General features: G+C 36.3%; 1 protein-coding gene across 4 annotated transcripts in view; it reads left to right on the forward strand.

Annotated features, from left to right (window-relative positions):
* LOC113416901 (protein furry homolog) overlaps window positions 1-22,917 on the forward strand; it is a 102,484-nt gene that overhangs the window by 68,745 nt on the left and 10,822 nt on the right. For 2 of the 4 annotated variants that reach the window (XM_087966345.1, XM_087966346.1), the window contains exons 47-55: window positions 125-199; window positions 2,490-2,660; window positions 6,621-6,821; window positions 7,339-7,500; window positions 8,531-8,697; window positions 10,611-10,800; window positions 18,344-18,493; window positions 19,846-19,944; window positions 20,440-20,523. In XM_087966345.1, the coding sequence (XP_087822471.1) occupies window positions 125-199; window positions 2,490-2,660; window positions 6,621-6,821; window positions 7,339-7,500; window positions 8,531-8,697; window positions 10,611-10,800; window positions 18,344-18,493; window positions 19,846-19,944; window positions 20,440-20,523 (1,299 nt within the window). The remainder of the gene's footprint in view (window positions 1-124; window positions 200-2,489; window positions 2,661-6,620; window positions 6,822-7,338; window positions 7,501-8,530; window positions 8,698-10,610; window positions 10,801-18,343; window positions 18,494-19,845; window positions 19,945-20,439; window positions 20,524-22,917) is intronic. The other 2 variants (XM_087966347.1, XM_087966348.1) reach the window with 1 other exon arrangement.

Genomic DNA, 22,917 nt, shown 5'->3' on the forward strand with positions numbered 1-22,917 from the left:
AGAATTAGAGCTGGGGTTATGGTTTTTTTTACAAGCATTCCTACTTTTTCTCTTATTATTAAATAATCCATATGTATAATATTATTTTTAAAAATATCTTCTTTCACCTTTATTTTTTTTAAAGAAAAGAACAAAAGAAAAGTTGGTGCATGTTCTTAGTCTTTGTGGTCAAGAGGTTGGTCTGAGCAAAAACCCTTCAGTAAGTTTTATATTTCTTTTTATATTGTTTATGCACAATTAATTTATATCTTCAGTTTCAGATACTGTCTTTCATTTGCCTGACATAGTCCTCCTGGACTTATGGTTCCCACTAGATTTGCAGGTGGAGGACATGTTGGCTTTTGACAATCTTCGGCTGAGGTGCCCGTTGTGAGCCTATCTAGAGTGGAAGGCTCTGATACTGAGGACTTATGCCCTCATTATCACTGGAATAATAATGTACTTTTCATGGACTCTAGCATATCTTAGATGCCAGCAGACGAGAACTGCTCTAGCCATATAACAGCAGTGTTGCAGATGCTGCAATAACTTCCAGTGGGGCATGGATGCAATTCAAATTATTGACTTAAACATACAAAGCCCAACATGGATTTGACTCTGAGATTAATGAGGACTATCTTCTCCATGTGCAACAGCCCATCATTTAGCTTTAACAAAATTATAGATGTTAAGTGTTCCTTGTGTATAGGAGATGCCAAAGTGCTGGTGGTCAGCAGCAATGCTTTTCTGGATTGTCCCTCCATCTTCTGGATTTTGTTACCCCACATGAATATAATTCCAAAAAAGCCATCATTAAAACTTTTCTGTAAGGCCTTCAAGGTATACTTATTTATATTATGTATTTTGGGGCTGGCACCTATAGTTCTTGTGTAATTATTGTTTTATTGGGCATTGTTTTATTTAATTGTTTTTTTTTATAATTTTACATTTACATTTACATTTTGACAGTAAGTCAATATATCAATCAGTCTGATGTTCAAATAAATAAAGTACATAAAGAAATATATTTTTTCTATGAAGGGCATTAGTTTGTAGAAAAATTAATTGGTTCTATCATATTTAAGCCATAAATGCATGTAAGACAAAATTGCCTTGGTATTTCATGTCGTCCCATCAGTCCTTTTCTATCTCTACTATCCAGCATAAAATTGGATAAGAAATTCTTCTGTCCGGTATTAAATGCAGTTTAATAAAACACATTGTGTTAATTTTTATCCTATTTTTGTCTTTTATTTTGTACTGACACTTCCTTTGAGAACTCTATATGCCACTTATTTTTAAAGTGCAAATCTACATTATTTCTAGTGAATGAAATTGTAAAAATGAAAATATCTGAAATATTGGGATTGCCTTTGTTGAGGTAATTCCCCGTTAGGAGAATGAGTGCATACAGGGAGACATATTTGAGAGTTAGTGTTGGAATAATACACACACAGCACACAGATACACTGTACAGTAAATGTAGGTTTTTACTTCCAGAAAGGTTTAAGCAAAGTCCAAATAAGCAATCCAAAGTCATTCACAAGTTAAATCAGTCAGTTTTCAATCCAGGGATAATCCAAATATCAAATTCCAGTGTCAAAAACAGTTCAGTATCAGACTTACATTAAATCCAGTAATATCAGTCAATTAGAAGAAATGGAGCAAAGGCAATACTTTCCAACAGAAGGAAACAGAGATACACTCACACTCTCTTCTGAGACTCAGACTAAACAACCCAGGTTTCTGGCTCCATCTTATGGCTGTTTGAGAAACCACACCCAATTGCATGCTCTTGCATTCCCTTAAATATATAGTACTAAAATGTTTATCCTGGTTTATATATTTCTAACCCAAATACCTGTTAGGTGACTTATATTCCTAACAGCCTTATTTTTTGTTTCAGGAATTATACAATAGTAAGACTGTATTCCCTCAAAATTCCTGCTGTAGGGAATGTCAGGATCAGCATCTAGACTAGTTAAACATATAGTAGAACAATAGATAGTGCATACCTATTTTTTTCATTTGACTAATATTTGCTGATAGTTTATGATCACAGTCTACCAAGAAGCAATTCTGCATTTTTCTGCAAATAAAATCAAAATTAAAAACTAGGTCAGCAAAACTAAAATGCTTTATAAGTAATCCACATGTTTTAACTTGAACAACTGTGGGGAGTGGCTGATTTTATGAAGCTCCTTGAATGCTTATTTTTGTAGTTGTATCTTGTTTCTATAAATGCTTGGATAAACTAAGGCAGCATTGTACTGCAGCCATTAGGAAGTAATTGGATGGATTGCTACAGTTCAGAGTTGTGCCTTTGTTCAAGTTTAATCTGAAGGCACGTGTCCAACATAAATAATAAAAAAGAGTATTCTAAAAATACTCTCTGAAGGAATTAGATGTGTACTGAAAATACTGTTTCTGAATAGTCCATTAGTTTTAAGGCTAGTAGAAGGAACCGTAGAAGAATTTTTAAAAGAAAGTCATCCCTTTTCAATGTTTAGGTCATTTTTTCTTCCTGTGGAGACTTGGACCTGATTGAGCACCAAACTAGTCTGGTAGCTTCAGAAGACGGACAACGTGAACAAGAGAATATGGATGATTCTAACAGCGAGCAACAGTTCCGAGTCTTTAGAGATTTTGATTTCCTAGATGTGGAATTAGAAGATGGTGAGGTACGGTACATTCTTTTTGAATTTTTTTTATCATAGATTAAGCCCCATATTTGCCCTTCGCGGTAGTGTTCTATTTATATTTTAGTAAGTGCATAACTGAGTAGCAATAATCTTGATTTTGCACGAACATTTTCATATAGTTTTTAACAGTAGGGGGTAAAAGGACCTAACATTTGGCAGGTTACCATGCCAAATATATTTAAGGGTCATGATATTTTGCTGCCCCGCATGGAAACCTTAGCACAATGTTAGAGCTTAATAAACTACTCTAATAGTAAAATTAAAGCTAAAAGTTTGTTTTCCATACATTAAAATAAAACACAGTACTTTTACCATTCTTAACCATCTGCCTGACATGCTGATTGATAATCTGAACATATGCCTCATAAACCCATTGCATAAGGATTTTAAAAGCGGGCAATTTCATCAATGACTTTCCAAAAAGCTAAAGCTTTCTCTGTGTAAATCTTTAATGCTTCTGCTGCCTTAAGATAGTGCACTTAGAAAGCCTGGTGGTCTGTAGAAGAAAAACAGGAGCTTGAGGGCCTGTAATTATGTCTCAGCAGGTAAAAGCTTGTCTGTTTTAACTGAAGTTGCTGAAAAGGCCTGCTAGCAGATCATTAGCAACATTTAATTGGCATGGTCTTGTTTGTGTTTTTATTTTATTTCTAAATAATATTTTTATAGTTAATATGGTTCCCTTCTCTCTAGAAATAATTATTACTGGTAAACTAGAGAATAGATCAGCATTTGGTACTAAACAACACTGTTTAGTGGTCTGACAATATCTTGCCCCATTCCCTTCTGCAAAGAAAAACAGGCAGTGGATGTAGGAAAGGAAGGAGATTCATAAAATAAGGAATAATTTAGGGCAGGCAATATCACCTGTGAGCCTCACCTCAATCCTGTAAATAAATCCTCTTACTAGATTAAAGATAAAAATCCCCTATATAACAGGTCAGATTTTGGCTGTTCTAAAGAGGGTAGTGAGAGACGGGATGAATAATAGCAACAATTTGGTGTTCAGAAACTTGTTCAGCAGGATTGTTAATGTCAGTGATGAGAGAGGGTTCCTTGCTTTAAAAAGAAGCATTTGATACTAGTTACTTAGCAGGGTCTGAAGCATATCCATCACTACCAAGCTGTTTGATTATGAATTATATTATTCTCCTTCAGTTTGATGAGATGAACTGGAAATAAATTACATTGAAATAAAAACCAGCTTTTGCACTGTGCTGTGTTTAAATTTGGAACATTTTAACAAAGCATTCTAAAGAAAATATATTTGCTGGAATAACAATAATGTTTTGTAAGTAAAAAGTTGCAAGGAATTGTAAAGAATTGATCTGGAATTAGAACAGGAATTATGGTACAATTTTTCTTCTTTTGATAGCAAAACTCAGCCAAATCTGCTGAATAATTCCTGAAATTGTAAATATCTTTTCAAGGATTATCAATATGAGATATTGATAATTAGGATTCTAAATATTGAGCCTATACTTCAAGAGGGACAGTAGATGTCAGGATACAAAGTGGGATGTATGTATAATGGAAAAACATGTTCAGTAACAATAGCAACGTTGCTAGGTGGTGTTGTAATATGTTTCCTGTTATTGACTCTAACTTCTTTGCCCTTAACAAATAAAAAATAAAAAGCAGATTCTGTCTCAGGGAAGAAGGTAACTGTGTTTTGGTTTTCAAGAAAATCCTATGCATGTCTCCTTCTTGTCCCTCTGAGTACATTAGGTCTTCCTCCCTGTTAGTGTATAAAAATTGGCTCATTTTCTTAATGTAGCTTTAATAGGTCTGATCTTACAAGATATAGAAATGAATTAATGTCAACAAATTAAATCTGTTCTAGATTTTCTTTCCACTTTTTAAGCTTAATTTTATGTGAATATGAATTAAATTTAGTTGGGTCATTCAGTTGGGTTAAGAGAAAAGTGATTTAGTATTTTAATTTGTTGTTCGAACCAATGTTAAAGTATTTTAAGCTTTTAAAAATGAAATACAGGAATAAATTGGTCAGCTGCAGTAATGACTGTAAGTATATTTAAATCAAATATGTTTACACAAGCTTTTCTTTATTTGTTTCCTATTTGTTATATCTGCTATTCAGGAACTTCAGGTAAGATAATGCTATTTGAACTAATGTGCTAGTAAATGTAATGCATTGTTTGTGTCCTATAATATTTACTGAACTGCTCTTTCAGTATATGTATGTTTGTTTACATGTATGAAAGTTTTATACTTATGCACAGGTTTATAAATGTATTAGAATTCAAAGGAAAGTGCTTCAAGGTTTCTATAATATCCACAGTAAGACCACAATTCTCATCCATTGTGAAATCTACAAATCATGATTTTGACAAGATCAAATTTAACCCATTTGTATATTCTGGTTGTGGTTTAAATATGACAGGGTATTTGTAAAACAATAAATTATGTATAACTTAATTCTTGCATAATGATTAGGAGAGGCAGTAGGAAATGTAGTGTTTGCATTTTCCAGATCTCTCTTAGCATTTCAGGGATCCTTGGGAGTTTTGTACAATTGCCTAGGCCCTAGGAGATCCTGTCAAATTCTATTTCTGTGATAGCAATTGTGAGAATAGCAAAAGAAGCAATATATTTTTGACATATTGTCTTGACAGATGACAGTAGGAAATATTTGCAGGAAGAAAATATTTATAGCAATAATCTAAGTATAACCTTTTCATTTTATTTTTATGTTATTATTATAACAAATGCTGTAAGAAATTCCACACTGTTAGATTAGCACAGCTTAAAATCTTCTAAAATGTTACTTTCTAAAGGGCTCCCAAAAAGTAAACTTTCAATTCACTTGCACAAATAATGAGATTATGTGCCATCAAGTTGTTTTCAACCACATATAGACAAATAATAAGAGTAGTCTGTTAATGTTACACTGTGCCACAAATGGAAAAAAGGAATATTGGAATATTATGCTATTAATCAAATTCATTCATGTTTTAAGCTAACTGTAAAGATCTTCAGTGTTTTCAATAATAAAGACCCAAGTTTGCATATTTCATTTTTAGAAGTAAGCAAACCTGTCAACACATCAATGACTGAAAAAAAATCTATTACCAATTAAATCCTTTAAGAATTGTTTCTATGGAACTAAGTGTAAGATTGCACTATACAATGTTAACTAGATTTAAAATGTAAACATAGAACATGTTTTTTTTTTAAACTAAACTATTATTAAATAAGAAATGTTCATTTGTTTTTTACACATAAAATAATTTTAGATTTATTTATAGAAAATCAGGATTAAAAATAAGGGCTCTTGATTTTGAAATCTTGCATTATGCATGCAAAATTGAGTGTTCCGTTTTATTTTAATTCTGCTCTTCAACATTGTAGATAGACAGACAGAGCAAAGTTCTGTAATATTTTGGGATTTGATATTGTTTCTGTTATTGTAAAGGAAGTATACATAAATTGATACTCAAAATACTTTTTTCAACTGCATGAACAAATAATTTCATATGTGTAGAAATCCCTCATAACAGACATTACTCTTTACTTACTAAATGTGTACAGTGTAAGGATTTCTCATAATTTTAAATTTTTAGTCTTCATTGTCAGACATATGAAAATAAATAGAATTTCATCATTCAAACATTCTGAAAACTAAAGCTTTGAAAATAGAAGAGTTTTTAGAGGAGACGATCATATTATTAAGCTTCCCTCCTATGGTTTTATATTTCTGGATTTAAAATATATATTAAAGGAGATACATACATACATACATACATACATACATACATACATACATACATGTATGTATGTATGTATGTATATGTATGTATATGTATATGTATATATATATATATCCTTTAAATGCACAAACTTATAAATGTTTTTTAAATGTCAGGTAGGAAGAATCTGTTGTATAGTGGCAGAGAAAATAAAGCACTGCTATGATTGCAGGGTGAAAGCATGGATAATTTCAACTGGGGAGTTCGTAGGCGTTCTCTTGACAGTCTGGACAAGTGTGATATGCAGCTTCTGGAAGAAAGCCAGCTTTCAGGAATTATTCCCAGCCTAAACAAAATCAACCATGAAGACTCTGATGAATCATCGGAAGAGGAGGACCTTACAACAAGTCAAATCTTAGAACAATCAGAACTTGTAAGTACTTTAAGTTAAGCTGCTAGGAACTAAAACTGCATTTAAAGATGAGAAAAGATTGATTTTGAATTCATTTCAAGTGAAATTGGATGCCATAACCTTTAGAGTGAGTAAATATATTCTGAATTGATTCATCTTGTGAGAGTCAACAAATATGACCAAAAATGCCCAGTTTTCAAACATTGCCAGATACTCTTGTATCAGATATTCTCATATCACTCTTTTTAGTAGAATATTACAAGAAAAAGAGAAAAAAACTTCATAAGGAGTCAGCATTTATTTTTAAATATGTGGTTATGAAAGTAATACATATATTAATTGTATTATTTTCACCAGAAGAAAATCATGAATAGTTTCAGGAAGACTGTTTGTGGGGAAATGATGTCAGCTCTCTCCCACATACTCAGACTTGTATGGGACAGATAAAGGAGCAATCTTTGGGCAGTTCTCATTCAGTGCTTTGGCCTGCACAGAAGCATCTCCCAGAGGAATGTGCCCTTTCTCTCCTTTTTAACAGATCATGACACTTTCCCCTTCTGAGGACACAAATCACATTGATGCCCTTTCCACGCCATGTGAGGCAGCAACATCAGGTCCGCCTCCTTTCAGTTCAAGAACTTCTAGCTTTAACACTTCTTTGCCAGAAATGAATAATCTCCAGGTCTCTGAAGATTCAAAGGTGAATGAATTTAAAATTTCAAGAAACAGTGGCCAGGATTTGGGGGAGGGTGCTAAAAGATATAGTTTTAGGTTTGCCAAAATAACACTTTATAGTTCTATTTTTACTTATATTTACTTTATAGTTCTATATAACAAAGTCAGATGTTTTTGTGCATCAAATTAAATATATAAGCTTCTCAAGATACCCTGGAAAACGTTGGCATTACACTTTTACAGTTTTAATAAAGCAGTGCAATAAGTGGTCCGTGGGAGTTAATATGAATTCTATTCCATCCCCTGAATGTGGGAGTGCTATTGTGCTACTGACTGTAGTGTATTCAATTTTTGCTTGTTTGGGCTACTTTGAGAATGCTGATTACAATATGTAGAGTTTTGTAAGTCTCAAATGCCTGAAACAAAGCTTATTGTGGACACAACCTTGAAAAGTTAGTAAAAGTTAGTAAGGGCTTAGTAGATTTAGTGGTTATGCTTGTGATTTCTGTTTTCTTCTCTTGGAAATGTTTTCTTTTAAAAATGTTCAGTAAACTTTGTGACTTAAAAAGATAGCATTTTTTCCAGTATTTTCTTCCCTTCCATATACTTCTGTCATGTTTTTTCTCCTTTCTTTGCCCTAAGTGAAAAAAAAATAATTCTTTATAGTAACTTTTTGGTTTGATTGCTCATGTTTGGAATTTTCATGCAAATGAATAATTTTAGCTCCATGCAGCTGTATAACAAATACTACATCATATCATATGACCATATTTGACGAAGGAACTTTTATTTGGCTGTATCAATATTATTTGACTTTATAAGCACCCCTAAGTGCCTCTGTCTTGGCGTGGAAGTAATCAAAACTAGTCTTAGCTACCAAGAGTTGTAGACTAGTCTCAGAAATTTAAAAGTAAAATCATTTTGGAACAAAGCAAGAGCAATCCACTGTATTGTTTCTAGGAGTAGTATGGGGACACATTAAGTTATTTAAAACTAAATTCAGCTCAAATTGTAATACAAATTGCACTACTTATAATTATAACTGATTCCTTTAGGTGGAAGGTGCCCAAGAAGAAGAAGATACCTCAGTTCAGGAAGATGATCTATCTGGATCTACCAATGATCTCCCAGTAGCATTTGAATACAGTGATAGTTTTAGTCTAGATATGACTGAAGCTGAAGAAAAAGGTGACCGAGTGCTAGACCAATATGCACTTGCCAGGTGGGTTCCTTCCTTCCTCCGTCCCTTCCTTCCTCCCTCCCTCCCTCCCTCCCTCCCTCCCTCCCTCCCTCCCTTGGAGTTCAAGGCAATATACATAACACTCTCCCTCTGAGGCTGTGGGTGTGAGTGGCCCATAGTTGCCCAGCACCTTTGCTCCACACGAGTTGTTCTATTCCAGACTTTAGATTAGTTCTTTCCATATGCGTGTGTGTGTGTATATATTCGTATGTATGTATGTATGTATGTATGTATGTATGTATGTATGTATGTATGGTATTTAGCTTTGTTCGAGTATTTTCCCACGTCATTATAGTTGTGCTTTTAAAGTTGTAGCGATGTTTCGGCAGAATCTCATCTGCCATCATCAAGCTTGTGTATTGGGTTCGTCTGTGTGTCAGGCTTTGCAGCCGTTTCTGTTTTAAATTTGGTGCTAGCCTCCTGCTTTGTTAGAATGGGTTATTCTTCATCCTGATTGGTTAGGAGTCTTGGTCTGTGTTTATTGGTCTTGGAGTTTGCTGTGTTCTGTTTGATTGGTGTTTCTAATATCTTCTGTCTGTTTTGTAGCTGTTTTTTGTCTTGATTGGCTGGCAACATTGTGTTTCGTGTATTGGGAGCTTTTAGCGCGGCTTGGCTTCAGGTGAATGACTGGCTATCGTTTATTAGGAAGCTAGGTTTCATCTGGGTGGCTGGGTGGGCTGTGTTTGGGCTGGAGGTATCAGGGGGGTCTGTTTGTGCCCAGGTGCTTGCTTGGCTTGTGGTGTGGAGATTTTTTTGTTTGTGAGTGCAGGCTTCCAGATAATTGACAGTCTGGTGGAGTCATCTCTTCTATTCATGCTTTCAGGTCGTTTTTCAATCTCTATGGCTTCTCTGATGATTCTGTAGCTGGGTTTTCTACAGTGGCTAGGGTTTTGGTGCCATTGAAGTTGATGCTATGACCTGTGGCTTTCATGTGTTGGACCAGTGAGGGTGTTCCAGCTTTTTAACTGCATTTTTGTGTTCATCAAGGCGGGTACTTATTCTTCTATTGGTCTGTCCGATGTATGTGGCAGGTCATGATGCGCAGGGGACTTCGTATATGCCTTGGTTTTTCAGGTCAATTTTATCTTTTGCGTTTCTTAGGATGGCTGCTATTTTTCTGTCTGTTTTGAAGGCAGTCTTGATGTGGTGCCTGTGTAGTATCTTACTGATTTTGTCTGTTGTATCTCTTATGTCGGGAAGAACAGCTGTTCCATAGGTCTGTTCCTCTTCTAGGTCTCTATTATGTCTCAGTGTGTTTTTGTGAATCAGGCCTGTGATTTTGTTTTGTGGAAGCCATTGGCTGTCATTACTTTGGCCAGGGTGCATAGTTCAGTCTTTATATGTGTCTTGTCTGACAGGCGTTTGGTTCTGGCAATCAATGTTTTGGCCATGGAGTTTATCTGTGCTGGGTGGTGATGAGACTGGGCATTGAGGTAGCGGTTGGATGCTGCAAAAAGAAGAAGAGGAACGAGGAGGAGGAGGAGGATCCCAACACAGCTGATCATTGGAACAGCTGCTCATTGGGAGGAGAAAAAAAAGAAAAGAAATACCAGTTCAGCCGAATGGCAACATTTTTTACTACCGATTCGCCCGAACCGGGCCAAACCGGTAGAATACCACCACTGATAGCAAAACATAGTAAACTGGTTCAAATAAATGAAAATTATTTCTTAAAATAAAGCTAAGAGGAAATGTTTAAAAATGCAACAAAAACTTCAAGAGGCAGAGGTTTAATCATAGGTATACCAGGGTGAATTGAAAAATGTACACATGACAGAGTTTAATGATTTGTGTCAAATCATTAAACTCATTAAGATTGTATATGTATGAAAACCAAGACGTTTTAAACACATTATCTGTCCTTAGCTAACATTTTAAGATTTTCTTTGTTACAGTTTTGGTGAAGGTGACCGCACTGCTACACCCCCACCTTCCCCATTCTTTTCTGCAATCCTGGCTGCATTTCAACCTACTGCCTGTGATGCTGCAGAAGAAGCTTGGCGTAGTCATATCAACCAGCTTATGTGTGACTCAGATGGCTCTTGTGCTGTTTATACTTTTCATGTGTTTTCCTCCTTGTTTAAGGTAAGGAAATTGTTCTAGAATCCTATGGGATCAATCCTGGGTAAATATAAAAAGCTTATAATTTGTAGTACAACTCTCGAGAACCGTCATGGCAAACCTATGCCACGCATGCCGGAAGTGGCATGCAGAGCCATCTCTCTGGGCACACCAACCATTGCCTGTTTCTCTTCTGGGTTCCGGCCAGCTGGACTTCGGATGCGGTGGAGCACTGGAAACCGGAAGAGCAGCTCCCCAGAGCGCATGCACGTGCTGGCCAGCTGGTCTTCGCCCGCACAGGAGCGCTGGAAACCAGAAAAGCAGCTCCCCGGAGCACATACGTGTACCAGCCAACTGGTCTTGCATGTGCATGTGCGTTAGAAACCGGAAGACCAGGCTAAGCTTCCAGTTTTCGGCGCTCCCGCATGCGTGCATCAAGGAGCTGCTTTTTCGGTTTCCGATGCGCGTGCATACACTCCTTTTTCGACATTTGGTGCTGAAAAGGTTAGCCACCACTTGTCTAGAAGAGAATTGCCTTATATTTCATTCTTTGAATCCCTATTTAATGTTTACAGAATTTCTGTATTCCTAACTATCCTGCTCAAGCCTTCCTAAAGGTGCTTTCACATGGACCTTTTAAATGAATATAGTGCATTATAATAATTTCTTGCTGTATCCAGACAAACTAATTATTCTCAACCAATGTTTTCTATTCCTTTACTCTGGTTTAAGTAGATAGATTCAGAAGAGGAGCATATATTTCTGAAGATGGATTGTTCCTATAAGTTTTATGAGTGTGGCTTACTTCAGCTAGTCATAGTTATAGTTGTTTACTTCTTTCTGGTTTTTCCCTGTTTACTTTTTTAGGTACCCCAATTCTATGGGAAGAGTTTTCATACGTTAAAGTGACAGAACTTTAAAATAGTCAAATTTCAGATTTGGGAACTGGCTCTGCAGTCTCTTCTTCTATCTTTTGCTCTTTCATATCTTTATAAAGAAAAGAACCTTTTATGTTTATATAGGTCAAAACAGTTGGTAGCACTAGGGTTGTAGAGTATTTTATGAAGTAAAATGAATCTTGGGTTAGTAAAATGAATCAAAGGTTAGTGGCAAATCACTTCCATGAATCCTGTTGTTTAAAACTATTAAATTGTTTTGAAACAGAGGACCATTTGCATTTTTTCAAGAAGACTAGATAAAGTTTGTTGAAAATATGGCAGAATTATCATTCTGGGATTTTAAAGTATGCTTGCAATAGACTTTTTTTTTTAAATCAAGTTTATTAAGTTTCCAAATTTTAAAAACATAAAATAAAACTTTATACATTGTTATCAACATCAAGACATCTTTTGCATCTCCTCACATTTTTCAGTATATGTATTTACTTATTCCTTTACCATTACATCTTACTCTTACTATAAATCAATCTTTTATCCTTACATCTCAATCTTCTCCATGGTATATTTACATATTTAGATATTCCTTCATTCTTTTCCTAATTGCCATTTTTTTTCTTTTTACTTCTAAACCACTCATACCAGGCATACCAGGCCCTATAATAAATTGAATCTTCTGTCTTTTATTTTCAATGTTAGCCTGTCCACCTCTATACAATCTATTATTATTTTTTTATAACCATGCCTTCCGATGGAACCCTTTTTTCCTTCAAGAGTTGTGCGTACGAAATCCTTGCAGCTGTTAATATATGTAACATAATATATCTATCTGTTTTATTGCATTTTTGTGTTATTATACCTAATAAAAAGTTTCCGGATTAAATTCAATTTCTTATTTGTGATTTCTTCTATCCATTGTCTAATTGTATTCCAATATTTTTTCACTTCCTGGCATGTCCAGCAGGTATGAAAATAAGTGCCTTTTTCTTTTCCACATTTCCAACAATTTGGGTCTGAGTGAAACATTTTTGCCAATCTAGCGGGAGGAAGGTGCCACCTGTAGAACATTTTGTATTGATTTTCCTTGCATGCTGTGGATGTAATTAGTTTGTAATTTGATCCCCACATTCTCTCCCAATTTTCCAGGTCTATATTGTGGCCAACATTTTTCGCCCATATCACCATCATCTCTTTGACCACCTCCTCTTCCATTTTAAAATCTAGTAGAAAGTTATATATTCTTGAAATCATTTTCTTTTCTATTTCTTGTAGAATTTTATCTAATTGATGCTTTTCCAAGCAGAAACCAAATTGTTCTTTGTCCTTCTGATATCTCACCTGAATTTGCATATATGGCCACCAATCTATATTTTGTTGCTGTAATTCCTGTCTTGTTTTTAATCTTCCTTGTGTGTCTAATAGGTCTTTGTAATTCCTCTTTTTTCCCAGATCCATTGCATTTGGGTAGATTTGTGCTTCCATAGTTGACAGCCAGTTCAGTATTTTAGTATAATGATTCTTCTTAATTTTGTTCCATGTCCGAATTAATGAATATCTAATCATGTGTCTCTCAAAATATGCATGCTGTTTACATTTTCCATCCCATAGGAAATTATGCCACCCTCTCTGCAAGTTGTGACTCTCTATCGACAATACTCTTCTATTTTCCAGGTTCATCCAATCTTTAATCCATACAATAGCCACAGCCTGATAATACATTTCCAGTCAGGAGTCCAAAGCACCCTTTCTCTTTTGTCCTGTAGCAATTTCATTTTTATCCTAGCTTTTTCCCATCCCAAACAAATTTACTTATTGTTTGATCTAATTCTCTAAAAAGGTTTTATCCAATCTTATTGGTACAGTTTGAGAAAGATATAGCATTTTGGTAGGGTAGACATTTTAATTGCTGCAATTTTCCCCAGTAATGATAGCTGTAACCACATTTCCAATTCTTTTTGATTTGTATTATTATATGTCATAGTTATCTTTTTGATTGAAGAGCATCTTGCTGTTAACCAAAGGCCTAAATATTTTACCTTTTTCACACTTTGCATTCCCAATTTTCCTTCTAATTCTTTTTTTTTTGCTTATCTTTTAAATTTTTAGTCAATAATTTTGTTTTGTTTTTATTAATCTTAAGGCCTGTGACCTTGCCAAATTCCTCTATTTTCCTTTATTAATTTTACTCCCGTATCGTCTAGATCTTCCAACAAAAATACTACACTGCTCAAAAAAATAAATGGAACACAAAAATAAGACATCCTAGATCTGAATGAATGAAATATTCTTATTAAATACTTTGTTCATTACATAGTTGAATGTGCTGACAACAAAATCACACAAAAATTATCAATGGAAATCAAATTTAGCAACCCATAGAGGTCTGGATTTGGAGTTACACTCAAAATTAAAGTGGAAAAAAACACTACAGGTTGATCCAACTTTGATGTAATGTCTTTAAACAAGTCAAAATGAGGCTCAGTAGGGTGTGTGGCCTCCACGTGCCTGTATGACCTCCCTACAACGCCTGGGCATGCTCCTGATGAGGTGGCGGATAGTCTCCTGAGGGATCTCCTCCCACACCTGGACTAAAGCATCCCCCAACTCCTGGACAGTCTGTGGTGCAACGTGGCGTTGGTGGATGGAGCGAGACATGATGTCCCAGATGTGCTCAATTGGATTCAGCTCTGGGGAACGGACAGGCCAGTCCATAGCATCAATGCCTTCGTCTTGCAGGAACTGCTGACACACTCCAGCCACATGAGGTCTAGCATTGTCGCGGCATTAGAGGAACCCAGGGCCAACTGCACCAGCATATGGTCTCACAAGGGGTCTGAGGATCTCATCTCGGTACCTAATGGCAGTCAGGCTACGCCTGGCGAGCACATGGAGGGCTGTGCGGCCCCAAAGAAATGCCACCCCACACCATTACTGACCCACTGCCAAACCGGTCATGCTGGAGGATGTTGCAGGCAGCAGAACGTTCTCCACGGCGTTTCCAGACCCTGTCACGCCTGTCACATGTGCTCAGTGTGAACCTGCTTTCATCTGTGAAGAGCACAGGGCACCAGTGGCTAATTTGCCAATCTTGTTCTCTGGCAAATGCCAAACGTCCCTGCATGGTGTTGGGCTGTAAGCACAACCCCCACCTGTGGACGCCGGGCCCTCATACCACTCTCATGGAGTCTGTTTCTGACCGCTTGAGCAGCCACATGCACATTTGTGGCCTGCTGGAGGTCATTTTGCAGGGCTCTGGCGGTGCTCCTCCTGTCCCTCCTTGCACAAAGGCAGAGGTAGCAGTTCTGATTCTGAGTTGTTGCCCTCGTATGGCCTCCACCACGCCTGCTGATGTACTGGCCTGTCTCCTGGTAGCGCTCCATGCTCTGGACACTACGCTGACAGACACAGCAAACCTTCTTGCCACAGCTCACATTGATGTGCCATCCTGGATGAGTTGCACTACCTAAACCACTCATGCTACCACTAGAGTGAAAGCACCGCCAGCATTCAAAAGTGACCAAACCATCAGCCAGAAAGCATAGGAACTGAGAAGTGGTCTGTGGTTACCACCTGCAGAACCAGAAACTTTATTGGGGATGTCTTGCTAACTGCCTCTGCTTTTGTCTATTCCATTTGCACAACAGCATGTGAAATTGATTGTCAATCAGTGTTGCTACCTAAGTGGACAGTTTGATTTCACAGAAGTGTGATTGACTTGGAGTTACATTGTGTTGTTTAAGTGTTCCCTTTATTTTTTTGAGCAGTGTGTATCATCGGCAAATTCCTGTACTTTATAATGCTCCTTTTTAATTAAAGCCTGTTTGATTTCTACATTTTTCCTAACGTTTTCCAATAAGTTTTCTAAGGTAACAATAAAGAGAAAGAGTGACAGTGGGCACCCCTGCCTTACTCCCTTGTTGATCTTGAATGTTTCTGTTCTGTCACCGTTCATTATTACACTGGCCGCCTGTGTTGTATAAATTGTCGAAATCAATTTAATAAATGTATTGCCAAATTGCATGCTTTTTAATTGTTGTATTATGAACTGCCAATTAACATTGTCAAATGCCTTTTGCGCATCGAGGAAGACCATTGCCAATTGTTTTCCTGGGTTTGCTTCATAATATTTTATTATATTCAATACCATTCTGGTATTATTTTTAATTTGTCTCTTTAGTAAGAATCTGTTTTGGTCGCTATGAATGATCTGATTAAGGGTCTTTCTGCCATTATGGACATAAATATTTTATAATCAACATTTAAAAGGGATATGGGCCTATAATTTTGAATTAATTGATGGTCCGAATCTTCTTTTGGGATCAATGTTATGTATGTCTCCCCATGACTTAGGTAATTTTGCTGTCGTCAGTACCTCATTATAGAGTTCTAATAATTGCATTTCTAATTTTTCTTGGAGCGTTTTATACAGTTCCCTGGGAGACCATCTGGTCCTGGTGTCTTATTGTTTTTCTGTTTCAGGATTGCCTCTTTCAGTTCTCTTAATGTTATTTCCCTGTTTATCTCTTCTTTATCCTCTTCCAGGATCACAGGTAGCCCTTTTCCTTCTAAGTAATGTTGGATATTTCCCTCTGGTACATCTTCCCTACTATATAATTCCTCAAAAAAACTTTTAACAATATGTTTAACAATATGTTTCAGTTTGATGATGTAGGGTACCATCAGCATCTTTCAATTGTTGAATTGCTCTTTTTTCTTTTTCTTTCTTAAGTCTATAGGCTAGCCACCTTCCCGGCTTGCAATAGACATTAAAGGCACCTGTGTTACATCTAATCACTTGGGGAAGCAAGAGAGTTGAGGTTGATAGGATGAATTTGTAGATGTCCAAATACATCTTCTACAGTATTTTGAAAAGTATATACAGTGTCCTTTATAATAAAACACTGAAATAGAATTGAATGTTAGAGAACACTAAGATTAAATTCTTCATGCAAGAAGAAATTGAAAAGCAATACTCTAGTGAGAAAAAGGGTCATGCCTGGACACAGCCTTTTACTTTTAAATCACCTTGTTTAGCAGAAAAATCATTTAAAATTGTTTAGTCACGAAACAAATCTCACATCCGTTTAACTGTTCTGTTTTATATAATATACTCGTCGGTGATAACACATCCTGATAACTCTGTTTTGATATCCAACACAACAATTTCCCACCATGGTTTTCAAATGATAAACTGAAATTATTACTAGCTGTTTCCAGTTATAACAGAGCATTCCTTAGAGGGGAAAATAATCTCAGTCAAGAAAAACTAAAAAAAAAGAGAGATTCCGCTCTCATAGTTTCCAGCTGAACTTCTCAGAACTTTTTCAAGCAACATTTACAAATTTTGTATGCAGTAAGTAAATACAGAGAAGCCTCTCCTGCTATTTTCTTTTTTAAAATAATGATTTTATTTAACATTATGGTTAAATAGATGAAAAACCAATGTAGACTACAAAAAATAAAATAAAAATAAAAGTAGAAAATGCGGAAAAAGTATTGTAAAAATAAAAATAGAAAAAATGTAGCAAGGAAAAAGAAAAGAAATATACAAAAGTAGCAACCCAACCTCTCATAAAAGAAGCTGTGTAAGAACATTATTCTGATAAGCACAAACACACTGCAACAATCCAGAACACCAGGAAAAGGAAGCAGCCAGCTATAAAGTATCTTCCAATAAAATGGACACGCACACAGCTTTATCAAAAAATGCCTATGAAAAAGATAACGCTGTCATACATCAAAAAAATTCAGAAATAACCACAAACTAATACAACCACATTGCATTACCATAGCACACAAGCAACCAAAGGTTTCCAACACATCTTAACTAAACCAAAAGATCCAGTAGCCCCAGAAGAAAAAAGAGGAGTCATCTACAACATACAGTTGTAACAACCATTAAGTAGGACAGGCAGGAAGTAGCACATTCATAAATACTAGTACTATACATAAAGTTAATAGTGCATAATTAAACCATTACAGATATACATATGTCCTTAAGAACATAAACATACACCCTACTTACGTTACATATTTCATCTTGAATCATAGAAAAAATGTCATTATAGGTCTTCCTTGACTTACCACTGGTTTCCAAGCAACTGTTCAAAGTTATGACAGACCGGCTTGAAAGCTACTTATGACACGGTTTCAAATATATGGTTGCTACAGCACCTCTGCAGTCATTTGCTCTCATGACCAACCACAGGGGTGCTGCAGCTTTCACCCATCCCACCCTGCCAAGTCCCTGCAGCCACTCATTCACCCAAGGGAGATCAGGCCAGCTGTAGCATCCAGCCTGTTCTCTCTTCGCTTGCATACTCCAGCAAGCCTGATCTCCCCCAGGTCACTGGGTGGGAAGGAAGCTGAAAGGTTGTGAGGACCGCAAGGAGTGAGAAGTGGAGTATGGGATGCCTAAGGGTGGAGGAAGCCTAGGGAAGGCAAGCCTGGGCCTGAAGTAGGCCTCTCAGGGCCTCCCTCACCCCTGAGAACTCTATACCAGCTTAACAACCCATATGTTTGTTTCAACAACTGCATCAGGGGAGAATAGAGGATGGATGTCATGACCACTTGCAACTTTAATGTGCAAATTCCATTACGGTCATAATGCAAGAACTGCCTGTGTATGAAACTAAAAGAAATTCTATAGCAAATGTAATTCTGCTTTACAGAATATTCAGAAAAGATTCTGCTTTCTAACTTGTGATGCTGCCAGCTATCTCGGTGACAATCTGCGAGGGATTGGCTCAAAGTTTGTGAGCTCATCCCAGATGCTGACTTCGTGTTCAGAATGTCCTACCCTTTTTGTAGATGCTGAAACCGTGAGTATATTTACATAAGCAATTGCACAAAAACAGCATGTTTATTAGAATTAGGTGGATGTGTAATTTCATCATATCTTTTCATGATCAGCATGTCAGTTCTCCTGAATATCCATTCCCTGGATAATTAGAGATCCATTGCATATTATGGAGCATACAATGCAGTCTTTAATGCATAATTATATTTTATTTTTATTTATTTTATTTATTTATTTGCATCCCATCTTTATTATTATTTTTACAATTAACTGAAGATGGCAAACATATCCAACACACCTCCATTTTCCTTACAACAACAAACATGTGAGGTCAGTTGGGTTGAGAGTGAGTAACTGGCCCAAAGTCACCCAACTGACTTTCATTCCTGAGGCAGGACTTGAACTGAGTCCCGCTTTCTAGCCAGATGCCTTAATCACCAAAATCTGTTTTTATAGGAATTACCATGTCAGACTATAAATGGAAACTTGCATCACCAAAGTGCTACCATTCAAATTCCAAACCATTTTCTTCATGAACTAGAGTCTGAAGGTTGAATCACAACACCTGGACTTATTTTCTTGTTAGTTTGAGACATTCATCAATGAGAGCAAGCTAGTTAGGCAAAGAGTCCTTGGAATGTACCAAGTCCTCCCACATCAACCTCAGGCATTTCTTCAGAGGTGGTATTCAGCAGGTTTTGACCAATTCTGAAGAACCGGAAATTTTGAGTAGTTCGGAGAACTGGCAAATACCATTTCTGACTGGAGATTTTACAGTATCCTTCCCCTGCCACGCCCACTAAGCCAGGCTCACAGAACCAGTAGTAAAAAAATTTGAATCCCACCACTGCCCGAAGTGTATTGTAATATGTCAGTACAGATTCTCAGTCATCCAGGTAAAGTTGTCTGAAGATTGAGTCATGACAGCTGGACTTATTTTCTTGATTTTTGAGATGTTTTGCTGCTCATCCAAGCTGCTTCACCAATTGGAGTAAGTTAGTTAGGAGGAGCGGTTGGTGCAGGAGGAGTTGGTACATTCCAACGATTCTCTACCTAACTAACTTGCTCTGATTGATGAAACCGCTTGGATGAGCAGTGAAACATTTCAAGCCAACAAGAAAATAAGTCTAGTTTCTATGACGCAGCCTTAAGATAACTTTATCAGGATGACTGAGAATCTTCACCAGCTAGAACAGAGAGTTTCTCTGTAACATCTGATCTCACATGAAGCATTGTACCTCAGACAAAGCCATTCTGCATGACCATTCTAGACTTTAATTCTGTCCCTCCTGATTTTCATTACTCAATGAGAGCAATTTTTACCAGTGTTTGAAAGAAACAGTGTTCACTGAAGCATCTTTATTTTTTTTCCAGCTTCTCTCTTGTGGGCTTCTAGAGAAATTAAAGTTTAGTGTCTTAGAACTACAAGAATACTTGGATACATATAATAACAGAAAAGAAGCAACACTTTCTGTAAGCATGATTGTTATGTTTTGTCTTATGTTGATTTTGTCTTACTTTTAAATATAAAATCTGGAAGGAGATTAGTTCATCAGTAAACCATTTTTTGAAGAATATAAAGCTAGTTAACGCTGATGTGTATTCATTACTCTCAGAATATATTGAATATTAAAGATTTTAACTTTAAAAACTTAAACACATTTTAGGAAGTAAAAAGATTTTAGAGATAGGAATCAGGATAATGTGATTAAATCTGAGTTACAATGTAGTATCTGCTACATTTTCATTCAAGAATTTTATATTCAGCACAGTGATGCATCCTTTCTTAGATTTATTCCAGAAAATATTTAGAAATTCAGTAAAATGTATATTATCTCAAAAGTATGATTTTTGAAAAATTGAAAGTTTATGTCTTCTGTGCTAATGCCTATATAAATATGTGTGGGTGTGTATGTGTATGTATGTATGTACACACATATATACATATATATTGTTTTTTACAAACAGTGGCTGGCAAACTGCAAGGCAACTTTTTCAGGGGGTTCAAGAGATGGGGTTATCACTTGTCAGCCAGGAGATTCAGAAGAAAAGGTAATAAACATTCTGGTTATATGGTGTTTCTGGAGGAAGATTTTTGTGTGCCTTGTGTTTGTACTCCCATGATTTTTTGAACATTGAAAAATCCCTTCTTCCTTCAAATCCCCATCAGTAAGTCAAAGTACATGTACATACCTAAAAATCATAGAAATTTAATTTAATTGCTACGGCCATTCATCTCAACCAAATGCCATTAATGGAGGAAGAAACAGGCATTTCTATGGAGATTCTCGGTCATCCAGGTCATGGTTGTCCCAAAGGTGCTTTTTCAGGGGGCAACTGGACTTTCTGGTTTTTCTCTGAAGACATTTTACTTCTCATCCAAGCTTCCTGGATGAGAAGCAAAACATCTTCAAAAAAAAATAAGAAAGTCCAGTTGCTTCTTGAAAAAGCACCTTTGAAGGCATTTTCTTTTCTCAGATTGCCAGCTTCTCTCTGGAGAGAATGCCTCTCATGAGTCTGTGCAAAGATTTGAAGAGAATCTTCAAATGGGCCAGCTTCATCCGCCAGAAGGAAGTTGTCTTCCAACAGTCATCCTCCAGCTGCTTCAAAGGCTTTTTCAGGTTGTTCATGTACATATACAGTACAGAAATTAGCAACAAAATGTCTCTGCCTGCTCCTGCACTCAGAGGTGACACAGGAAAGCCCATTCAACAGATACAGCTGCCTCAACTTTAATGACTTTGCAAACAACCCCTTGAATATTTTGCACATCATTACTATCTAATGAGAAAGTAGATTTGTATTAGTGATAGGGTTGTGTCACACTTTGCACCACAAGGCAAAAAAGGGCTTTGAAGCTAATGTAGTTGATCCGTAACTCCTTAAAGCAGCTATGCCTTCTCCAGGATTACTCATTTACTGCAAAAACATTTTTTTTTTTGCCTTTAACTCAAAAGCACTCTTTGAAAAAGCATGAAAGGGATTCCCCCAATAATCTAGAACTTTGGCTTCCATTCTCTTTGGGAAAGAGGTGGAATAAATGGCCAGATTTGTGTAAGTATGTATATATTGTTTAAGGGTTTATAGGCCAGTCTGCCAACTCTGAGCAGTTTAATCCTCTAGCTGGAGTTAAAAAATCATACTATTTGTTTGAAAATAACCACATAAACATAAAAAGAAATGTTGAAATCACTTAAGTACCATACCATAAAATAGGGAATACTACTTGATGCCTGCTGACATCACATAAGCAGATGTGAATAATAAACCAAGGATTTCAGCATTCCTGTCATCCCTAGTGTACAAAGATCCTGTCGACCTTGTGATTCTGTGATGCAAATCAGTTACTTTGATTTGTTCCACTTGGAATAGGACATAACATCCTCTTCTCTTCTGGCCTATTAATATGTTCCTGTTTAAGAAGCTCAAGAAATCAGCATATAGTAATGTTAATGGACTTTTAATTCCAATGTCTTGGTGTGAATCCAGTGCTGAATAATACACTGGCCATACCATGTTCAGAGTCAAGGGCTGAACAATATATTCTGCATTTACATATTTCTTTACAATGCATTGAAAGCAAAACAGTACTCAGTACTTATGGCCTATTATTGCACTTCTGATCAACACAAAACAGTTTCTTTGCAAAAGACTTGGAGATGAATTTCACTTCAGCTTCTTTGAAACAATAAAATCAGGAAGAATTATGAATGAAAGCAGCATATCTGCCAAAAGGGGGGGGGGAGTTTATTCCCAGGATCTGGAGATTGCAGATAATGTTACAAATATCAACAGGTAGCTTGAAAGTATTTTTCCTCTGCAAAGTTTTGAAGATATTGATAGCTTTTGCTTTCTTGATTTATTTGCAGATTACTCTTTCAACTTCCCTTCTGTCATAATTTAACTGTGATATTGATCTAGTCACTGCTAAAATTATATGCTTTTACTTTCCCACATAATCAGTTTTCTCTCTTTGCACTGGGTCTCCTCCCACAGTTTTTGGCAATATGCATAAAATAATAAGACTAAGTAAACCTTTGTCCTTATTTTTGTATGTGGAATTAGAGAATGTTCAGCTTTAACTTTCTATCGGCATGTCTACCTTTCTGGGATAATGAGATTTGTAGTTTCCAACCTCATAGGATTTAGCCAGTGATAATTATTTTAGTGAAAAAGCATTTATTAATGATCTATTGGTTTATCCTGGCATGCCATAAGCCTGGCAGTGACCAAGGCCATTTGCTACAAATTGGGGTTTTTTTGAAACTAGCAAAGTCTAACTAATATAATTAAAACTGAATTTGTCCTACCTTTTTCCATCCAAATGATAATATATTTTAACTCACAGACTAAAGCAGCATTCCAGTGCCATATTTTGTGTCCCCTCTGGACACAAGATTACATTATTAGAATGTTCTCGTTCATTTACATTGAGTAATTCAAAGA

The sequence above is a fragment of the Notechis scutatus genome, chromosome 5, assembly GCF_049901735.1.
Source record: "Notechis scutatus isolate UNSWTSFEM ecotype Mainland chromosome 5, rNotScu1.2, whole genome shotgun sequence".
NCBI lineage: Eukaryota > Metazoa > Chordata > Lepidosauria > Squamata > Elapidae > Notechis > Notechis scutatus.